Below are 21,001 nucleotides of genomic sequence, written 5' to 3'. Positions count from 1 at the left end.
ATGATGTCCCCACAGCCCCCATGCACACAGTATGATGTCCCCACAGCCCACCACACACAGTATGATGTCCCCACAGCCTCCACACACAGTATGCTGTCCCCACAGCCCACCACACACAGTATGATGTCCCCACAGCCCCCATGCACACAGTATGATGTCCCCACAGCCCCCATGCACACAGTATGATGTCCCCACAGCCCACAAAGTATGATGTCCCCACAGCTTCCACACACAGTATGATGTCCCCACAGCCCCCATGCACACAGTATGATGTCCCCACAGCCCCCATGCACACAGTATGATGTCCCCACAGCCCCCATGCACACAGTATGATGTCCCCACAGCCCACACAGTATGATGTCCCCACAGCCCCCATGCACACAGTATGATGTCCCCACAGCCCACACCCGCACAGTATGCTGTCTCCACAGCCCACCACACACAGTATGCTGTCCCCACAGCCCACCACACACAGTATGCTGTCCCCACAGCCCACCACACACAGTATGCTGTCCCCACAGCCCACCACACACAGTATGATGTTCCCACAGCCCACCACACAGTATGCTATCCCCACAACCCACCACACACAGTATGCTGTCCCCACAGCCCACCACACACAGTATGCTGTCCCCACAGCCCACCACACACAGTATGCTGTCCCCACAGCCCACCACACACAGTATGCTGTCCCCACAGCCCACCACACACAGTATGCTGTCCCCACAGCCCACCACACACAGTATGATGTCCCCACAGCCCACCACACACAGTATGATGTCCCCACAGCCCACCAAACACAGTATGCTGTCCCCACAGCCCACCACACACAGTATGCTGTCCCCACAGCCCACCACACACAGTATGCTGTCCCCACAGCCCACCACACACAGTATGCTGTCCCCACAGCCCACCACACACAGTATGCTGTCTCCACAGCCCACCACACACAGTATGCTGTCCCCACAGCCCACCACACACAGTATGATGTCCCCACAGCCCACCACACACAGTATGATGTTCCCACAGCCCACCACACACAGTATGATGTTCCCACAGCCCACCACACACAGTATGCTATCCCCACAGCCCACGACACACAGTATGCTGTCCCCACAGCCCACCACACACAGTATGCTGTCCCCACAGCCCACCACACACAGTATGATGTCGCCACAGCCCACACCCGCACAGTATGATGTCCCCACAGCTTCCACACACAGTATGATGTCCCCACAGCCCACCACACACAGTATGCTGTCCCCACAGCCCACCACACACAGTATGATATCCCCACAGCCCACCACACACAGTATGATGTCCCCACAGCCCACACAGTATGATGTCCCCACAGCCCCCATGCACACAGTATGATGTCCCCACAGCCCCCATGCACACAGTATGATGTCCCCACAGCCCACACCCGCACAGTATGCTGTCTCCACAGCCCACCACACACAGTATGATGTCCCCACAGCCCACCACACACAGTATGATGTCCCCACAGCCCACCACACACAGTATGCTGTCCCCACAGCCCACCACACACAGTATGCTGTCCCCACAGCCCACCACACACAGTATGCTGTCCCCACAGCCCACACCCGCACAATATGCTGTCCCCACAGCCCACCACACACAGTATGCTGTCCCCACAGCCCACCACACACAGTATGATGTTCCCACAGCCCACACCCGCACAGTATGATGTCCCGACAGCTTCCACACACAGTATGATGTCCCCACAGCCCACCACACAGAGTATGATGTCCCCACAGCCCACCACACACAGTATGCTGTCCCCACAGCCCACCACACACAGTATGCTGTCCCCACAGCCCACCACACACAGTATGCTGTCCCCACAGCCCACCACACACAGTATGCTGTCTCCACAGCCCACCACACACAGTATGCTGTCCTCACAAGCCCACCACACACAGTATGATGTCCCCACAGCCCACCACACACAGTATGATGTTCCCACAGCCCACCACACACAGTATGATGTTCCCACAGCCCACACAGTATGATGTCCCCACAGCCCCCATGCACACAGTATGATGTCCCCACAGCCCACACCCGCACAGTATGCTGTCTCCACAGCCCACCACACACAGTATGCTGTCCCCACAGCCCACCACACACAGTATGCTGTCCCCACAGCCCACCACACACAGTATGCTGTCCCCACAGCCCACTACACACAGTATGCTGTCCCCACAGCCCACACCCGCACAGTATGCTGTCCCCACAGCCCACCACACACAGTATGCTGTCCCCACAGCCCACCACACACAGTATGATGTTCCCACAGCCCACACCCGCACAGTATGATGTCCCCACAGCCCACACCCGCACAGTATGATGTACCGACAGCTTCCACACACAGTATGATGTCCCCACAGCCCACCACACAGAGTATGATGTCCCCACAGCCCCCATGCACACAGTATGATGTCCTCACAGCCCACCACACACAGTATGATGTCCCCACAGCCCCCATGCACACAGTATGATGTCCCCACAGCCCCCATGCACACAGTATGATGTCCCCACAGCCCACCACACACAGTATGATGTCCCCACAGCCTCCACACACAGTATGCTGTCCCCACAGCCCACCACACACAGTATGATGTCCCCACAGCCCCCATGCACACAGTATGATGTCCCCAAAGCCCCCATGCACACAGTATGATGTCCCCACAGCCCACAAAGTATGATGTCCCCACAGCTTCCACACACAGTATGATGTCCCCACAGCCCCCATGCACACAGTATGATGTCCCCACAGCCCCCATGCACACAGTATGATGTCCCCACAGCCCACAAAGTATGATGTCCCCACAGCTTCCACACACAGTGTGATGTCCCCACAGCCCCCATGCACACAGTATGATGTCCCCACAGCCCCCATGCACACAGTATGATGTCCCCACAGCCCCCATGCACACAGTATGATGTCCCCACAGCCCCCATGCACACAGTATGATGTCCCCACAGCCCACATGCACACAGTATGATGTCCCCACAGCCCCCATGCACACAGTATGATGTCCCCACAGCCCACACCCGCCCAGTATGCTGTCCCCACAGCCCCCACACACAGTATGATGTCCCCACAGCACACCACACACAGTATGATGTCCACACAGTACATTCCCCCCACACACAGTATGATGTCCCCACAGCCCCCATGCACACAGTATGATGTCCCCACAGCCCCCATGCACACAGTATGATGTCCCCACAGCCCACACAGTATGATGTCCCCACAGCCCCAACACACAGTATGATGTCCCCACAGCCCCCATGCACACAGTATGATGTCCCCACAGCCCACACCCGCACAGTATGCTATCCCCACAGCCCCCCACACACAGTATGATGTCCCCACAGCCCACCACACACAGTATGCTGTCCCCACAGCCCACCATACACAGTATGATGTCCCCACAGCCCCCCACAAACAGTATGTCCCCACAGCCTCCACACACAGTATGCTGTCCCCACAGTCCACCACACACAGTATGCTGTCCCCACAGCCCACTACACACAGTATGCTGTCCCCACAGCCCACCACACACAGTATGCTGTCCCCACAGCCCACCACACACACTATGATGTCCCCACAGCCTCCACACACAGTATGATGTCCCCACAGCCTCCACACACAGTATGATGTCCCCACGGCCCACCACACACAGTATGATGTCCCCACAGCCCACCACACACAGTATGATGTCCCCACAGCCTCCACACACAGTATGATGTCCCCACAGCCCACCACACACAGTATGATGTCCCCACAGCCCCCACACACAGTATGCTGTCCCCACAGCCCCCACACACAGTATGCTGTCCCCACAGCCCGCATGCACAAAGTATGCTGTCCCCACAGCCCACCACACACAGTATGCTGTCCCCACAGCCCCCACACACAGTATGATGTCCCCACAGCCTCCACACACAGTATGCTATCCCCACAGCCCGCATGCACACAGTATGCTGTCCCCACAGCCCGCGTGCACACAGTATGATGTCCCCACAGCCCACCACACACAGTATGATGTCCCCACAGCCCCCCACACACAGTATGATGTCCCCACAGCCCCCCACACACAGTATGATGTCCCCACAGCCCCCCACACACAGTATGATGTCCCCACAGCCCCCCACACACAGTATGATGTCCCCACAGCCCCCCACACACAGTATGATGTCCCCACAGCCCCCCACACACAGTGTGATGTCCCCACAGCCCCCCACACACAGTGTGATGTCCCCACAGCCCCCATGCACACAGTGTGATGTCCCCACAGCCCCCATGCACACAGTATGATGTCCCCACAGCCCCCATGCACACAGTATGATGTCCCCACAGCCCACCACACACAGTATGATGTCCCCACAGCCTCCACACACAGTATGCTGTCCCCACAGCCCACCACACACAGTATGATGTCCCCACAGCCCCCATGCACACAGTATGATGTCCCCACAGCCCCCATGCACACAGTATGATGTCCCCACAGCTTCCACACACAGTATGATGTCCCCACAGCCCCCATGCACACAGTATGATGTCCCCACAGCCCCCATGCACACAGTATGATGTCCCCACAGCCCCCATGCACACAGTATGATGTCCCCACAGCCCACACAGTATGATGTCCCCACAGCCCCCACACACAGCATGATGTCCCCACAGCCCACCACACACAGTATGATGTCCCCACAGCCCCCATGCACACAGTATGATGTCCCCACAGCCCCCATGCACACAGTATGATGTCCCCACAGCCCCCATGCACACAGTATGATGTCCCCACAGCCTCCACACACAGTATGCTGTCCCCACAGCCCACCACACACAGTATGCTGTCCCCACAGCCCACCACACACAGTAAGCTGTCCCCACAGCCCACCACACACAGTATGCTGTCCCCACAGCCCACCACACACAGTATGCTGTCCCCACAGCCCACCACACACAGTATGCTGTCCCCACAGCCTCCACACACAGTATGCTGTCCCCACAGCCCACCACACACAGTATGCTGTCCCCACAGCCCACCACACACAGTATGCTGTCCCCACAGCCCACCACACACAGTATGCTGTCCCCACAGCCCACCACACACAGTATGCTGTCCCCACAGCCCACCACACACAGTATGCTGTCCCCACAGCCCACCACACACAGTATGATGTCCCCACAGCCCACCACACACAGTATGATGTCCCCACAGCCCACCACACACAGTATGATGTCCCCACAGCCTCCACACACAGTATGCTATCCCCACAGCCCGCATGCACACTGTATGCTGTCCCCACAGCCCACCACACACTGTATGCTGTCCCCACAGCCCACCACACACAGCATGATGTCCCCACAGCCCCCCACACACAGTATGCTGTCCCCACAGCCTCCCACACACAGTATGCTGTCCCCACAGCCTCCACACACAGTATGCTGTCCCCACAGCCCACCACACACACTATGATGTCCCCACAGCCCACCACACACACTATGATGTCCCCACAGCCCACCACACACACTATGATGTCCCCACAGCCCACCACACACACTATGATGTCCCCACAGCCCACCACACACACTATGATGTCCCCACAGCCCACCACACACACTATGATGTCCCCACAGCCTCCACACACAGTATGATGTCCCCACAGCCTCCACACACAGTATGCTGTCCCCACAGCCCACCACACACAGTATGATGTCCCCACAGCCCACCACACACAGTATGATGTCCCCACAGCCTCCACACACAGTATGCTATCCCCACAGGCCGCATGCACACAGTATGATGTCCCCACAGCCCACCACACACAGTATGATGTCCCCACAGTCCACCACACACAGTATGATGTCCCCACAGCCCCCCACACACAGTATGATGTCCCCACAGTCCCCCACACACAGTATGATGTCCCCAAAGCCCCCACACACAGTATGATGTCCCCACAGCCTCCACACACAGTATGATGTCCCCACAGCCCCCACACACAGTATGATGTCCCCACAGCCCCCACACACAGTATGCTGTCCCCACAGCCCACCACACACAGTATGCTGTCCCCACAGCCCGCATGCACACAGTATGCTGTCCCCACAGCCCCCACACACAGTATGCTGTCCCCACAGCCCACCACACACAGTATGCTGTCCCCACAGCCCACCACACACAGTATGATGTCCCCACAGCCCACCACACACAGTATGCTGTCCCCACAGCCCACCACACACAGTATGCTGTCCCCACAGCCCACCACACACAGTATGCTGTCCCCACAGCCCACCACACACAGTATGCTGTCCCCACAGCCCACCACACACAGCATGCTGTCCCCACAGCCCACCACACACAGTATGCTGTCCCCACAGCCCACCACACACAGTATGCTGTCCCCACAGCCCACCACACACAGTATGATGTCCCCACAGCCCACCACACACAGTATGATGTTCCCACAGCCCACCACACACAGTATGATGTTCCCACAGCCCACCACACACAGTATGATGTTCCCACAGCCCACCACACACAGTATGCTATCCCCACAGCCCACCACACACAGTATGCTGTCCCCACAGCCCACCACACACAGTATGCTGTCCCCACAGCCCACCACACACAGTATGATGTCCCCACAGCCCACCACACACAGTATGATGTTCCCACAGCCCACCACACACAGTATGATGTCCCCACAGCCCACCACACACAGTATGATGTCCCCACAGCCCACCACACACAGTATGATGTCCCCACAGCTTCCACACACAGTATGATGTCCCCACAGCCCACCACACACAGTATGCTGTCCCCACAGCCCACCACACACAGTATGCTGTCCCCACAGCCCACCACACACAGTATGATGTCCCCACAGCCCACCACACACAGTATGATGTCCCCACAGCCCCCATGCACACAGTATGATGTCCCCACAGCCCACACAGTATGATGTCCCCACAGCCCCCATGCACACAGTATGATGTCCCCACAGCCCACACCCGCACAGTATGCTGTCTCCACAGCCCACCACACACAGTATGCTGTCCCCACAGCCCACCACACACAGTATGCTGTCCCCACAGCCCACCACACACAGTATGCTGTCCCCACAGCCCACCACACACAGTATGATGTTCCCACAGCCCACCACACAGTATGCTATCCCCACAGCCCACCACACACAGTATGCTGTCCCCACAGCCCACCACACACAGTATGCTGTCCCCACAGCCCACCACACACAGTATGCTGTCCCCACAGCCCACCACACACAGTATGCTGTCCCCACAGCCCACCACACACAGTATGCTGTCCCCACAGCCCACCACACACAGTATGCTGTCCCCACAGCCCACCACACACAGTATGATGTCCCCACAGCCCACCACACACAGTATGATGTTCCCACAGCCCACCACACACAGTATGCTGTCCCCACAGCCCACCACACACAGTATGCTGTCCCCACAGCCCACCACACACAGTATGCTGTCCCCACAGCCCACCACACACAGTATGCTGTCCCCACAGCCCACCACACACAGTATGCTGTCCCCACAGCCCACCACACACAGTATGCTGTCCCCACAGCCCACCACACACAGTATGCTGTCTCCACAGCCCACCACACACAGTATGCTGTCCCCACAGCCCACCACACACAGTATGATGTCCCCACAGCCCACCACACACAGTATGATGTTCCCACAGCCCACCACGCACAGTATGCTGTCCCCACAGCCCACCACACACAGTATGCTGTCCCCACAGCCCACCACACACAGTATGCTGTCCCCACAGCCCACCACACACAGTATGATGTCGCCACAGCCCACACCCGCACAGTATGATGTCCCCACAGCTTCCACACACAGTATGATGTCCCCACAGCCCACCACACACAGTATGCTGTCCCCACAGCCCACCACACACAGTATATCCCCACAGCCCACCACACACAGTATGATGTCCCCACAGCCCACACAGTATGATGTCCCCACAGCCCCCATGCACACAGTATGATGTCCCCACAGCCCCCATGCACACAGTATGATGTCCCCACAGCCCACACCCGCACAGTATGCTGTCCCCACAGCCCCCCACACAAAGTATGATGTCCCCACAGCCCCCATGCACACAGTATGATGTCCCCACAGCCCACACAGTATGATGTCCCCACAGCCCCCATGCACACAGTATGATGTCCCCACAGCCCCCATGCACACAGTATGATGTCCCCACAGCCCACACCCGCACAGTATGCTGTCTCCACAGCCCACCACACACAGTATGATGTCCCCACAGCCCACCACACACAGTATGATGTCCCCACAGCCCACCACACACAGTATGCTGTCCCCACAGCCCACCACACACAGTATGCTGTCCCCACAGCCCACCACACACAGTATGCTGTCCCCACAGCCCACACCCGCACAATATGCTGTCCCCACAGCCCACCACACACAATATGCTGTCCCCACAGCCCACCACACACAGTATGATGTTCCCACAGCCCACCACACACAGTATGATGTCCCGACAGCCCACACCCGCACAGTATGATGTCCCGACAGCTTCCACACACAGTATGATGTCCCCACAGCCCACCACACAGAGTATGATGTCCCCACAGCCCACCACACACAGTATGCTGTCCCCACAGCCCACCACACACAGTATGCTGTCCCCACAGCCCACCACACACAGTATGCTGTCCCCACAGCCCACCACACACAGTATGCTGTCCCCACAGCCCACCACACACAGTATGCTGTCCCCACAGCCCACCACACACAGTATGCTGTCCCCACAAGCCCACCACACACAGTATGATGTCCCCATAGCCCACCACACACAGTATGATGTCCCCACAGCCCCCCACACACAGTATGATGTCCCCACAGCCCCCCACACACAGTATGATGTCCCCACAGCCCCCACACACAGTATGATGTCCCCACAGCCTCCACACACAGTATGCTGTCCCCACAGCCCCCACACACAGTATGCTGTCCCCACAGCCCACCACACACAGTATGCTGTCCCCACAGCCCGCATGCACACAGTATGCTGTCCTCACAGCCCCCACACACAGTATGCTGTCCCCACAGCCCACCACACACAGTATGCTGTCCCCACAGCCTCCACACACAGTATGATGTTCCCACAGCCCACCACACACAGTATGATGTCCCCACAGCCCACACCCGCACAGTATGATGTCCCCACAGCTTCCACACACAGTATGAAGTCCCCACAGCGCACCACACACAGTATGCTGTCCCCACAGCCCACCACACACAGTATGATGTCTCCACAGCCCAACACACACAGTATGATGTCCCCACAGCCCCCATGCACACAGTATGATGTCCCCACAGCCCCCATGCACACAGTATGATGTCCCCACAGCCCACACCGTATGCTGTCCCCACAGCCCCCACACACAGTATGATGTCCCCACAGCCCACCACACACAGTATGATGTCCCCACAGCCCCCATGCACACAGTATGATGTCCCCACAGCCCACACAGTATGATGTCCCCACAGCCCCCATGCACACAGTATGATGTCCCAACAGCCCACACCCGCACAGTATGCTGTCCCCACAGCCCACCACACACAGTATGATGTCCCCACAGCCCACCACACACAGTGTGATGTCCCCACAGCCCACCACACACAGTATGCTGTCCCCACAGCCCACCACACACAGTATGCTGTCCCCACAGCCCCCCACACACAGTATGCTGTCCCCACAGCCCACCACACACAGTATGCTGTCCCCACAGCCCACCACACACAGTATGCTGTCCTCACAGCCCACCACACACAGTATGCTGTCCCCACAGCGCCCACACACAGTATGATGTCCCCACAGCCCACCACACACAGTATGCTGTCCCCACAGCCTCCACACACAGTATGCTGTCCCCACAGCCTCCACACACAGTATGATGTTCCCACAGCCCACCACACACAGTATGATGTCCCCACAGCCCACACCCGCACAGTATGATGTCCCCACAGCTTCCACACACAGTATGAAGTCCCCACAGCGCACCACACACAGTATGCTGTCCCCACAGCCCACCACACACAGTATGATGTCTCCACAGCCCAACACACACAGTATGATGTCCCCACAGCCCCCATGCACACAGTATGATGTCCCCACAGCCCCCATGCACACAGTATGATGTCCCCACAGCCCACACCGTATGCTGTCCCCACAGCCCCCCACACACAGTATGATGTCCCCACAGCCCACCACACACAGTATGATGTCCCCACAGCCCCCATGCACACAGTATGATGTCCCCACAGCCCACACAGTATGATGTCCCCACAGCCCCCATGCACACAGTATGATGTCCCAACAGCCCACACCCGCACAGTATGCTGTCCCCACAGCCCACCACACACAGTATGATGTCCCCACAGCCCACCACACACAGTGTGATGTCCCCACAGCCCACCACACACAGTATGCTGTCCCCACAGCCCACCACACACAGTATGCTGTCCCCACAGCCCCCCACACACAGTATGCTGTCCCCACAGCCCACCACACACAGTATGCTGTCCCCACAGCCCACCACACACAGTATGCTGTCCTCACAGCCCACCACACACAGTATGCTGTCCCCACAGCCCCCACACACAGTATGATGTCCCCACAGCCCACCACACACAGTATGATGTCCCCACAGCCCACCACACACAGTATGCTGTCCCCACAGCCCACCACACACAGTATGATGTCCCCACAGCCCACCACACACAGTATGATGTCCCCACAGCCCACCACACACAGTATGCTGCCCCCACAGCCCACCACACACAGTATGCTGCCCCCACAGCCCACCACACACAGTATGCTGCCCCCACAGCCCACCACACACACTATGATGTCCCCACAGCCTCCACACACAGTATGCTATCCCCACAGCCCACCACACACAGTATGCTGTCCCCACAGCCTCCACACACAGTATGATGTCCCCACAGCCCACCACACACAGTATGCTGTCCCCACACACAGTATGATGTCCCCACAGCCCACCACACACAGTATGCTGTCCCCACAGCCTCCACACACAGTATGATGTCCCCACAGCCTACCACACACAGTATGATGTCCCCACAGCCCCCATGCACACAGTATGATGTCCCCACAGCCCCCATGCACACAGTATGATGTCCCCACAGCCCCCATGCACACAGTATGGTGTCCCCACAGCCCACACCCGCACAGTATGCTGTCCCCACAGCCGCCACACACAGTATGATGTCCCCACAGCCCACCACACACAGTATGATGTCCCCACAGCCCCCCACACACAGTATGATGTCCCCACAGCCCCCCCACACACAGTATGATGTCCCCACAGCCCCCCACACACAGTATGTCCCCACAGCCCCCCACACACAGTATGATGTCCCCACACACAGTATGATGTCCCCACAGCCCCCCACACACAGTATGATGTCCCCACAGCCTCCACACACAATATGCTGTCCCCACAGTCCACCACACACAGTATGCTGTCCCCACAGTCCACCACACACAGTATGCTGTTCCCACAGCCCACCACACACAGTATGCTGTCCCCACAGCCCACCACACACAGTATGCTGTTCCCACAGCCCACCACACACAGTATGCTGTTCCCACAGCCCACCACACACAGTATGCTGTCCCCACAGCCCACCACACACAGTATGCTGTCCCTACAGCCCACCACACACAGTATGATGTCCCCACAGCCCACCACACACAGTATGATGTCCCCACAGCCCACCACACACACTATGATGTCCCCACAGCCCACCACACACACTATGATGTCCCCACAGCCTCCACACACAGTATGATGTCCCCACAGCATGATGTCCCCACAGCCTCCACACACAGTATGCTGTCCCCACAGCCCACCACACACAGTATGCTGTCCTCACAGCCCACCACACACAGTATGATGTCCCCACAGCCCACCACACACAGTATGCTGTCCTCACAGCCCACCACACACAGTATGATGTCCCCACAGCCCCCACACACAGTATGCTGTCCCCACAGCCCCCACACACAGTATGCTGTCCCCACAGCCCCCACACACAGTATGATGTCCCCACAGCCCACCACACACAGTATGATGTCCCCACAGCCCACCACACACAGTATGCTGCCCCCACAGCCCACCACACACAGTATGCTGCCCCCACAGCCCACCACACACAGTATGCTGCCCCCACAGCCCACCACACACACTATGATGTCCCCACAGCCTCCACACACAGTATGCTATCCCCACAGCCCACCACACACAGTATGCTGTCCCCACAGCCTCCACACACAGTATGATGTCCCCACAGCCCACCACACACAGTATGCTGTCCCCACACACAGTATGATGTCCCCACAGCCCACCACACACAGTATGCTGTCCCCACAGCCTCCACACACCGTATGCTGTCCCCACAGCCTCCACACACCGTATGATGTCCCCACAGCCCACCACACACAGTATGCTGTCCCCACAGCCCCCACACACAGTATGATGTCCCCACAGCCCACCACACACAGTATGCTGTCCCCACAGCCTCCACACACAGTATGATGTCCCCACAGCCCACCACACACAGTATGCTGTCCCCACAGCCCACCACACACAGTATGCTGTCCCCACAGCCCACCACACACAGTATGCTGTCCCCACAGCCCACCACACACAGTATGATGTCCCACAGCCCACCACACACAGTATGATGTCCCCACAGCCCCCCACACACAGTATAATAGCCTAAGTGACATCATCAACTTTAACATAACGCACCCTCAGTCTGAGCTCTGCTGTTTATAAAAAAGAAATTCTCAATCTCATCTCGCAACGGCTCCACTGCGCAGCCGCACTCAGGGCGCATTCACGCGAGTGCAGCCTCAGCACACAGCACTGCCTCCTGGAGTGAGCTCCGCCCTGGAAGGAGAAACAACCGCCCCTGCTCGTGACATCTTCTAGCAAAGACGCAGCGTCATTAAACAAGCGACCAATTGAAAATCGACTACAAAGAAATCACGTGACCACAGAGCCCACGTGCGCAAATGACGTTTCCCCACTCACTTCCGTTTCCGCTCATGCTGCTTTGGCGTTACATCAGCTCATGACGGAGAGCGGTGAGTGCTGCTTTACCTGTCATCTGTACACAGCCCCCGATATACAGCTCCATGTGTATACAGCCCCTCTATACAGCTCCATGTGTATACAGCCCCTCTATACAGCTCCATGTGTATACGGCCTCTATATACAGCTCCATGTGTATACGGCCTCTATATACAGCTCCATGTGTATACAGCCCCTCTATACAGCTCCATGTGTATGCGGCCCCTCTATACAGCTCCATGTGTATACAGCCCCTCTATACAGCTCCATGTGTATACGGCCCCTCTATACAGCTCCATGTGTATACGGCCTCTATATACAGCTCCATGTGTATACGGCCCCTATATACAGCTCCATGTGTATACGGCCCCTATATACAGCTCCTCTATACAGCTCCATGTGTATACAGCTCCATGTGTATACAGCCCCTATATACAGCTCCATGTGTATACAGCTCCATGTGTATACGGCTCCTCTATACAGCTCCATGTGTATACGGCCCCTCTATACAGCTCCATGTGTATACGGCCCCTCTATACAGCTCCATGTGTATACGGCCCCTCTATACAGCTCCATGTGTATACGGCCCCTCTATACAGCTCCATGTGTATACGGCCCCTCTATACAGCTCCATGTGTATACGGCCCCTCTATACAGCTCCATGTGTATACGGCCCCTCTATACAGCTCCATGTGCATACGGCTCCTCTATACAGCTCCATGTGCATACGGCCCCTCTATACAGCTCCATGTGTATACGGCCCCTCTATACAGCTCCATGTGTATACGTCATCTCTATACAGCTCCATGTGTATACGGCCCCTCTATACAGCTCCATGTGTATACGGCCTCTATATACAGCTCCATGTGTATACGGCCCCTATATACAGCTCCATGTGTATACGGCCCCTATATACAGCTCCATGTGTATACGGCTCCTCTATACAGCTCCATGTGTACACGGCCCCTATATACAGCTCCATGTGTATACGGCCCCTCTATACAGCTCCATGTGTATACGGCCCCTCTATACAGCTCCATGTGTATACGGCCTCTATATACAGCTCCATGTGTATACGGCCCCTATATACAGCTCCATGTGTATACGGCCCCTATATACAGCTCCATGTGTATACGGCTCCTCTATACAGCTCCATGTGTATACGGCCCCTATATACAGCTCCATGTGTATACAGCCCCTATATACAGCTCCATGTGTATACGGCTCCTATATACAGCTCCATGTGTATACGGCCCCTATATACAGCTCCATGTGTATACGGCCCCTATATACAGCTCCATGTGTATACGGCCCCTATATACAGCTCCATGTGTATACGGCCCCTATATACAGCTCCATGTGTATACGGCCCCTATATACAGCCCCTCTATACAGCTCCGTGTATACGGCCCCTATATACAGCTCCATGTGTATACGGCCCCTCTATACAGCTCCATGTGTATACGGCCCCTCTATACAGCTCCATGTGTATACGGCCCCTCTATACAGCTCCATGTGTCTACGGCTCCATGTGTCTACGGCTCCTGTATACATCTCCATGTGTATACAGCTCCTCTATACGGCTCCATGTGTATACGGCCCCTATATACAGCTCCATGTGTATACGGCCGCTATATACAGCTCCATGTGTATACGGCCCCTATATACAGCTCCATGTGTATACGGCTCCTGTATACAGCCCCTCTATACAGCTCCATGTGTATACAGCCCCTCTATACAGCTCCATGTGTATACGGCCCATATATACAGCTCCATGTGTATACAGCTCCATGTGTATACGGCCCCTATATACAGCTCCATGTGTATACAGCTCCATGTGTATACGGCCCCGGTATACAGCTCCATGTGTATACAGCTCCTATATACAGCTCCATGTGTATACAGCTCCATGTGTATACGGCCCCTGATATACAGCTCCATGTGTATACGGCTCCTATATACAGCTCCATGTGTATACGGACCCTGATATACAGCTCCATGTGTATACAGCCCCTATATACAGCTCCATGTGTATACTGCCCCCGGTATACAGCTCCATGTGTATACAGCTCCTCTATACAGCTCCATGTCTATACAGCTCCTATATACAGCTCCATGTGTATACAGCTCCTATATACAGCTCGATGTGTATACTGCCCCTATATACGGCTCCATGTGTATACAGCCCCTATATACAGCTCCATGTGTATACAGCTCCTATATAGAGCTCCATGTGTATACGGCCCTATATACAGCTCCATGTGTATACGGCCCCTATATACAGCTCCTGATATACAGCTCCATGTGTATACAGCCCCTATATACAGCTCCATGTGTATACAGCTCCATGTGTATACAGCTCCTGATATACAGCTCCATGTGTATACAGCCCCTATATACGGCTCCATGTGTATACAGCTCCTATATACGGCTCCATGTGTATACGGCCCCTCTATACAGCTCCATGCGTATACAGCTCCATGTGTATACGGCCCCTTCTATACGGCTCCATGTGTAGACGGCTCCTATAGACAGCTCCATGTGTAGACGGCTCCTATATACAGCTCCGTGTGTATACAGCTCCATGTGTATACGGCCCCTGTATACAGCTCCATGTGTATACCGCTCCTATATACAGCTCCATGTGTATACGGCTCCTATATACAGCTCCATGTGTATACGGCCCCTGTATACAGCTCCATGTGTATACGGCCCCTATATACAGCTCCATGTGTATACGGCCCCTATATACAGCTCCATGTGTATACGGCCCCTATATACAGCTCCATGTGTATACGGCCCCTATATACAGCTCCATGTGTATACGGCTCCTATATACATCTCCATGTGTATACGGCTCCTATATACAGCTCCATGTGTATATGGCCCCTATATACAGCTCCATGTGTATACGGCCCCTGTATACAGCTCCATGTGTATACGGCCCCTATATACAGCTCCATGTGTATACTGCCCCTATATACAGCTCCATGTGTATACGGCCCCTATATACAGCTCCATGTGTATACGGCCCCTATATACAGCTCCATGTGTATACGGCCCCTATATACAGCTCCATGTGTATACGGCCCCTATATACAGCTCCATGTGTATACGGCCCCTATATACAGCTCCATGTGTATACGGCCCCTATATACAGCTCCATGTGTATACGGCCCCTATATACAGATCCATGTGTATACGGCCCCTATATACAGCTCCATGTGTATACGGCTCCTATATACCGCTCCATCTGTATACCGCCCTTATATACAGCTCCATGTGTATACGGCCCCTATATACAGCTCCATGTGTATACGGCCCCTCTATACAGCTCCATGTGTATACCGCCCTATATACAGCTCCATGTGTATACCGCCCTATATACAGCTCCATGTGTATACGGCCCCTCTATACGGCTCCATGTGTATACGGCTCCATGTGTATACGGCTCCATGTGTATACAGCCCCTATATACAGCTCCATGTGTATACAGCTCCATGTGTCTACGGCCCCTATATACAGCTCCATGTGTATACAGCTCCATGTGTATACAGCCCCTATATACAGCTCCATGTGTATACAGCTCCATGTGTATACAGCCCCTATATACAGCTCCATGTGTATACAGCTCCATGTGTATGCAGCTCCTATATACGGCTCCATGTGTATACGGCTCCATGTGTATACAGCCCCTATATACAGCTCCATGTGTATACGGCCCCTATATACTGCTCCATGTGTATACAGCTCCATGTGTATACAGCCCCTATATACGGCTCCATGTGTATACAGCTCCATGTGTATACAGCTCCATGTGTATACGGCCCCTATATACTGCTCCATGTGTATACGGCTCCTATATACAGCTCCATGTGTATACGGCTCCATGTGTATACAGCTCCTATATACAGCTCCATGTGTATACGGCTCCATGTGTATACAGCTCCTATATATAGCTCCATGTGTATACAGCCCCTATATATGGCTCCATGTGTATGCAGCTCCTATATACAGCTCCATGTGTATACGGCTCCTATATACAGCTCCATGTGTATACGGCTCCATGTGTATGCAGCTCCTATATACAGCTCCATGTGTATACGGCTCCATGTGTATACAGCTCCTATATATAGCTCCATGTGTATACAGCTCCTATATACGGCTCCATGTGTAAGCGGCTCCATGTGTATGCGGCTCCATGTGTATGCGGCTCCATGTGTATGCGGCTCCATGTGTATGCGGCTCCATGTGTATACGGCTCCATGTGTAAGCAGCTCCATGTGTATACGGCCCCTATATACAGCTCCATGTGTATACAGCTCCTATATACAGCTCCATGTGTATACAGCCCCTATATACAGCTCCATGTGTATACGGCTCCTCTGTACAGCTCCATGTGTATACAGCCCCTATATACAGCTCCATGTGTATACGGCCCCTATATACAGCTCCATGTGTATACGGCCCCTATATACAGCTCCATGTGTATACGGCCCCTATATACAGCTCCATGTGTATACGGCCCCTATATACAGATCCATGTGTATACAGCTCCTCTATACAGCTCCATGTGTATACGGCTCCTCTATACAGCTCCATGTGTATACGGCTCCTATATACAGCTCCATGTGTATACGGCCCCTATATACGGCTCCATGTGTATACAGCCCCTATATACGGCTCCACGTGTATACGGCCCATATTTACAGCTCCATGTGTATACAGCCCCTATATACGGCTCCATGTGTATACAGCTCCTCTATACAGCCCCTATATACGGCTCCATGTGTATACGGCCCCTATTTACAGCTCCATGTGTATACCGCTCCTATATACAGCTCCATGTGTATACGGCCCCTATATACAGCTCCATGTGTATACCGCTCCTATATACAGCTCCATGTGTATACAGCCCCTATATACAGCTCCATGTGTATACGGCTCCTATATACAGCTCCATGTGTATACGGCTCCTCTATACAGCTCCATGTGTATACAGCTCCTATATACGGCTCCATGTGTATACGGCTCCTCTATACAGCTCCATGTGTATACGGCTCCTCTATACAGCTCCATGTGTATACGGCTCCTCTATACAGCTCCATGTGTATACGGCCCCTCTATACAGCTCCATGTGCATACGGCTCCATGTGTATACAGCCCCTATATACGGCTCCATGTGCATACGGCTCCATGTGTATACGACCCCTATATACAGCTCCATGTGTATACAGCCCCTATATACAGCTCCATGTGTATACGGCCCCAATATACAGCTCCATGTGTATACGGCTCCATGTGTATACGGCTCCATGTGTATACAGCTCCTATATACAGCTCCATGTGCATACGGCTCCATGTGCATACGGCTCCATGTGCATACGACTCCATGTGTATACAGCTCCATGTGTATACGGCCCCTATATACAGCTCCATGTGTATACGGCTCCATGTGTATACAGCTCCTATATACAGCACCATGTGTATACGACTCCATGTGTATACGGCTCCATGTGTATACCGCTCCTATATACAGCTCCATGTGTATACGGCCCCTCTATACGGCTCCATGTGCCTACGGCTCCATGTGTATACAGCCCCTATATACAGCTCCATGTGTATACAGCACCATGTGCATACGGCTCCATGTGCATACAGCCCCTATATACAGCTCCATGTGTATACAGCACCATGTGCATACGGCTCCATGTGTATACAGCCCCTATATACAGCTCCATGTGTATACGGCTCCATGTGTATACAGCCCCTATATACGGCTCCATGTGTATACCGCTCCATGTGTATACCGCGCCTATATACAGCTCCATGTGCATACAGCTCCATGCGTATACAGCCCCTATATACAGCTCCATGTGTATACCGCCCTATATACAGCTCCATGTGTATACGGCCCCTCTATACGGCTCCATGTGCATACGACTCCATGTGTATACAGCCCCTATATACAGCTCCATGTGTATACGGCTCCATGTGTATACAGCTCCTATATACAGCACCATGTGTATACGGCTCCATGTGCATACGGCTCCATGTGTATACCGCTCCTATATACAGCTCCATGTGTATACCGCTCCTATATACAGCTCCATGTGTATACGGCCCCTCTATACGGCTCCATGTGTATACGGCTCCATGTGCCTATGGCTCCATGTGTATACAGCCCCTATATACAGCTCCATGTGTATACAGCACCATGTGCATACGGCTCCATGTGCATACAGCCCCTATATACAGCTCCATGTGTATACAGCACCATGTGCATACGGCTCCATGTGTATACAGCCCCTATATACAGCTCCATGTGTATACAGCCCCTATATACGGCTCCATGTGTATACCGCTCCTATATACAGCTCCATGTGCATACAGCTCCATGCGTATACAGCCCCTATATACAGCTCCATGTGTATACCGCCCTATATACAGCTCCATGTGTATACGGCCCCTCTATACGGCTCCATGTGTATACGGCTCCATGTGTATACAGCCCCTATATACAGCTCCATGTGTATACGGCCTCTATATACTGCTCCATCTGTATACAACTCCATGTGTATACAGCCCCTATATACAGCTCCATGTGTATACAGCCCCTATATACAGCTCCATGTGTATACAGCTCCATGTGTATGCAGCTCCTATATACGGCTCCATGTGTATACGGCCCCTCTATACAGCTCCATGTGTATACGGCCCCTCTATACAGCTCCATGTGTATACGGCCCCTCTATACAGCTCCATGTGCATACGGCTCCTCTATACAGCTCCATGTGCATACGGCCCCTCTATACAGCTCCATGTGTATACGGCCCCTCTATACAGCTCCATGTGTATACGTCATCTCTATACAGCTCCATGTGTATACGGCCCCTCTATACAGCTCCATGTGTATACGGCCTCTATATACAGCTCCATGTGTATACGGCCCATATATACAGCTCCATGTGTATACGGCCCCTATATACAGCTCCATGTGTATACGGCTCCTCTATACAGCTCCATGTGTACACGGCCCCTATATACAGCTCCATGTGTATACGGCCCCTCTATACAGCTCCATGTGTATACGGCCCCTCTATACAGCTCCATGTGTATACGGCCCCTCTATACAGCTCCATGTGTATACGGCCTCTATATACAGCTCCATGTGTATACGGCCCCTATATACAGCTCCATGTGTATACGGCCCCTATATACAGCTCCATGTGTATACGGCTCCTCTATACAGCTCCATGTGTATACGGCCCCTATATACAGCTCCATGTGTATACAGCCCCTATATACAGCTCCATGTGTATACGGCTCCTATATACAGCTCCATGTGTATACGGCCCCTATATACAGCTCCATGTGTATACGGCCCCTATATACAGCTCCATGTGTATACGGCCCCTATATACAGCTCCATGTGTATACGGCCCCTATATACAGCTCCATGTGTATACGGCCCCTATATACAGCCCCTCTATACAGCTCCGTGTATACGGCCCCTATATACAGCTCCATGTGTATACGGCCCCTCTATACAGCTCCATGTGTATACGGCCCCTCTATACAGCTCCATGTGTATACGGCCCCTCTATACAGCTCCATGTGTCTACGGCTCCATGTGTCTACGGCTCCTGTATACATCTCCATGTGTATACAGCTCCTCTATACGGCTCCATGTGTATACGGCCCCTATATACAGCTCCATGTGTATACGGCCGCTATATACAGCTCCATGTGTATACGGCCCCTATATACAGCTCCATGT

At 54.3% G+C, this 21,001-nt stretch overlaps 1 protein-coding gene across 1 annotated transcript in view; it reads left to right on the top strand.

Annotated features, from left to right (window-relative positions):
- The first annotated feature begins 13,092 nt into the window (after positions 1–13,092).
- Positions 13,093–21,001, top strand: part of IARS1 (isoleucyl-tRNA synthetase 1) — a 233,697-nt gene continuing 225,788 nt past the window's right edge. Inside the window, exon 1 of the mRNA XM_073645216.1 lies at positions 13,093–13,235. Coding sequence (XP_073501317.1) covers positions 13,223–13,235 — 13 coding nt within the window. The 5' untranslated portion in view covers positions 13,093–13,222. The remainder of the gene's footprint in view (positions 13,236–21,001) is intronic.

The sequence above is a fragment of the Phyllobates terribilis genome, unplaced genomic scaffold (genome assembly GCF_046119375.1).
Source record: "Phyllobates terribilis strain yellow unplaced genomic scaffold, ASM4611937v1 Scaffold_8__6_contigs__length_399053987, whole genome shotgun sequence".
In the NCBI taxonomy this organism is placed as follows: domain Eukaryota; kingdom Metazoa; phylum Chordata; class Amphibia; order Anura; family Dendrobatidae; genus Phyllobates; species Phyllobates terribilis.
This window is presented reverse-complemented; position numbering and strand designations above follow the sequence as displayed.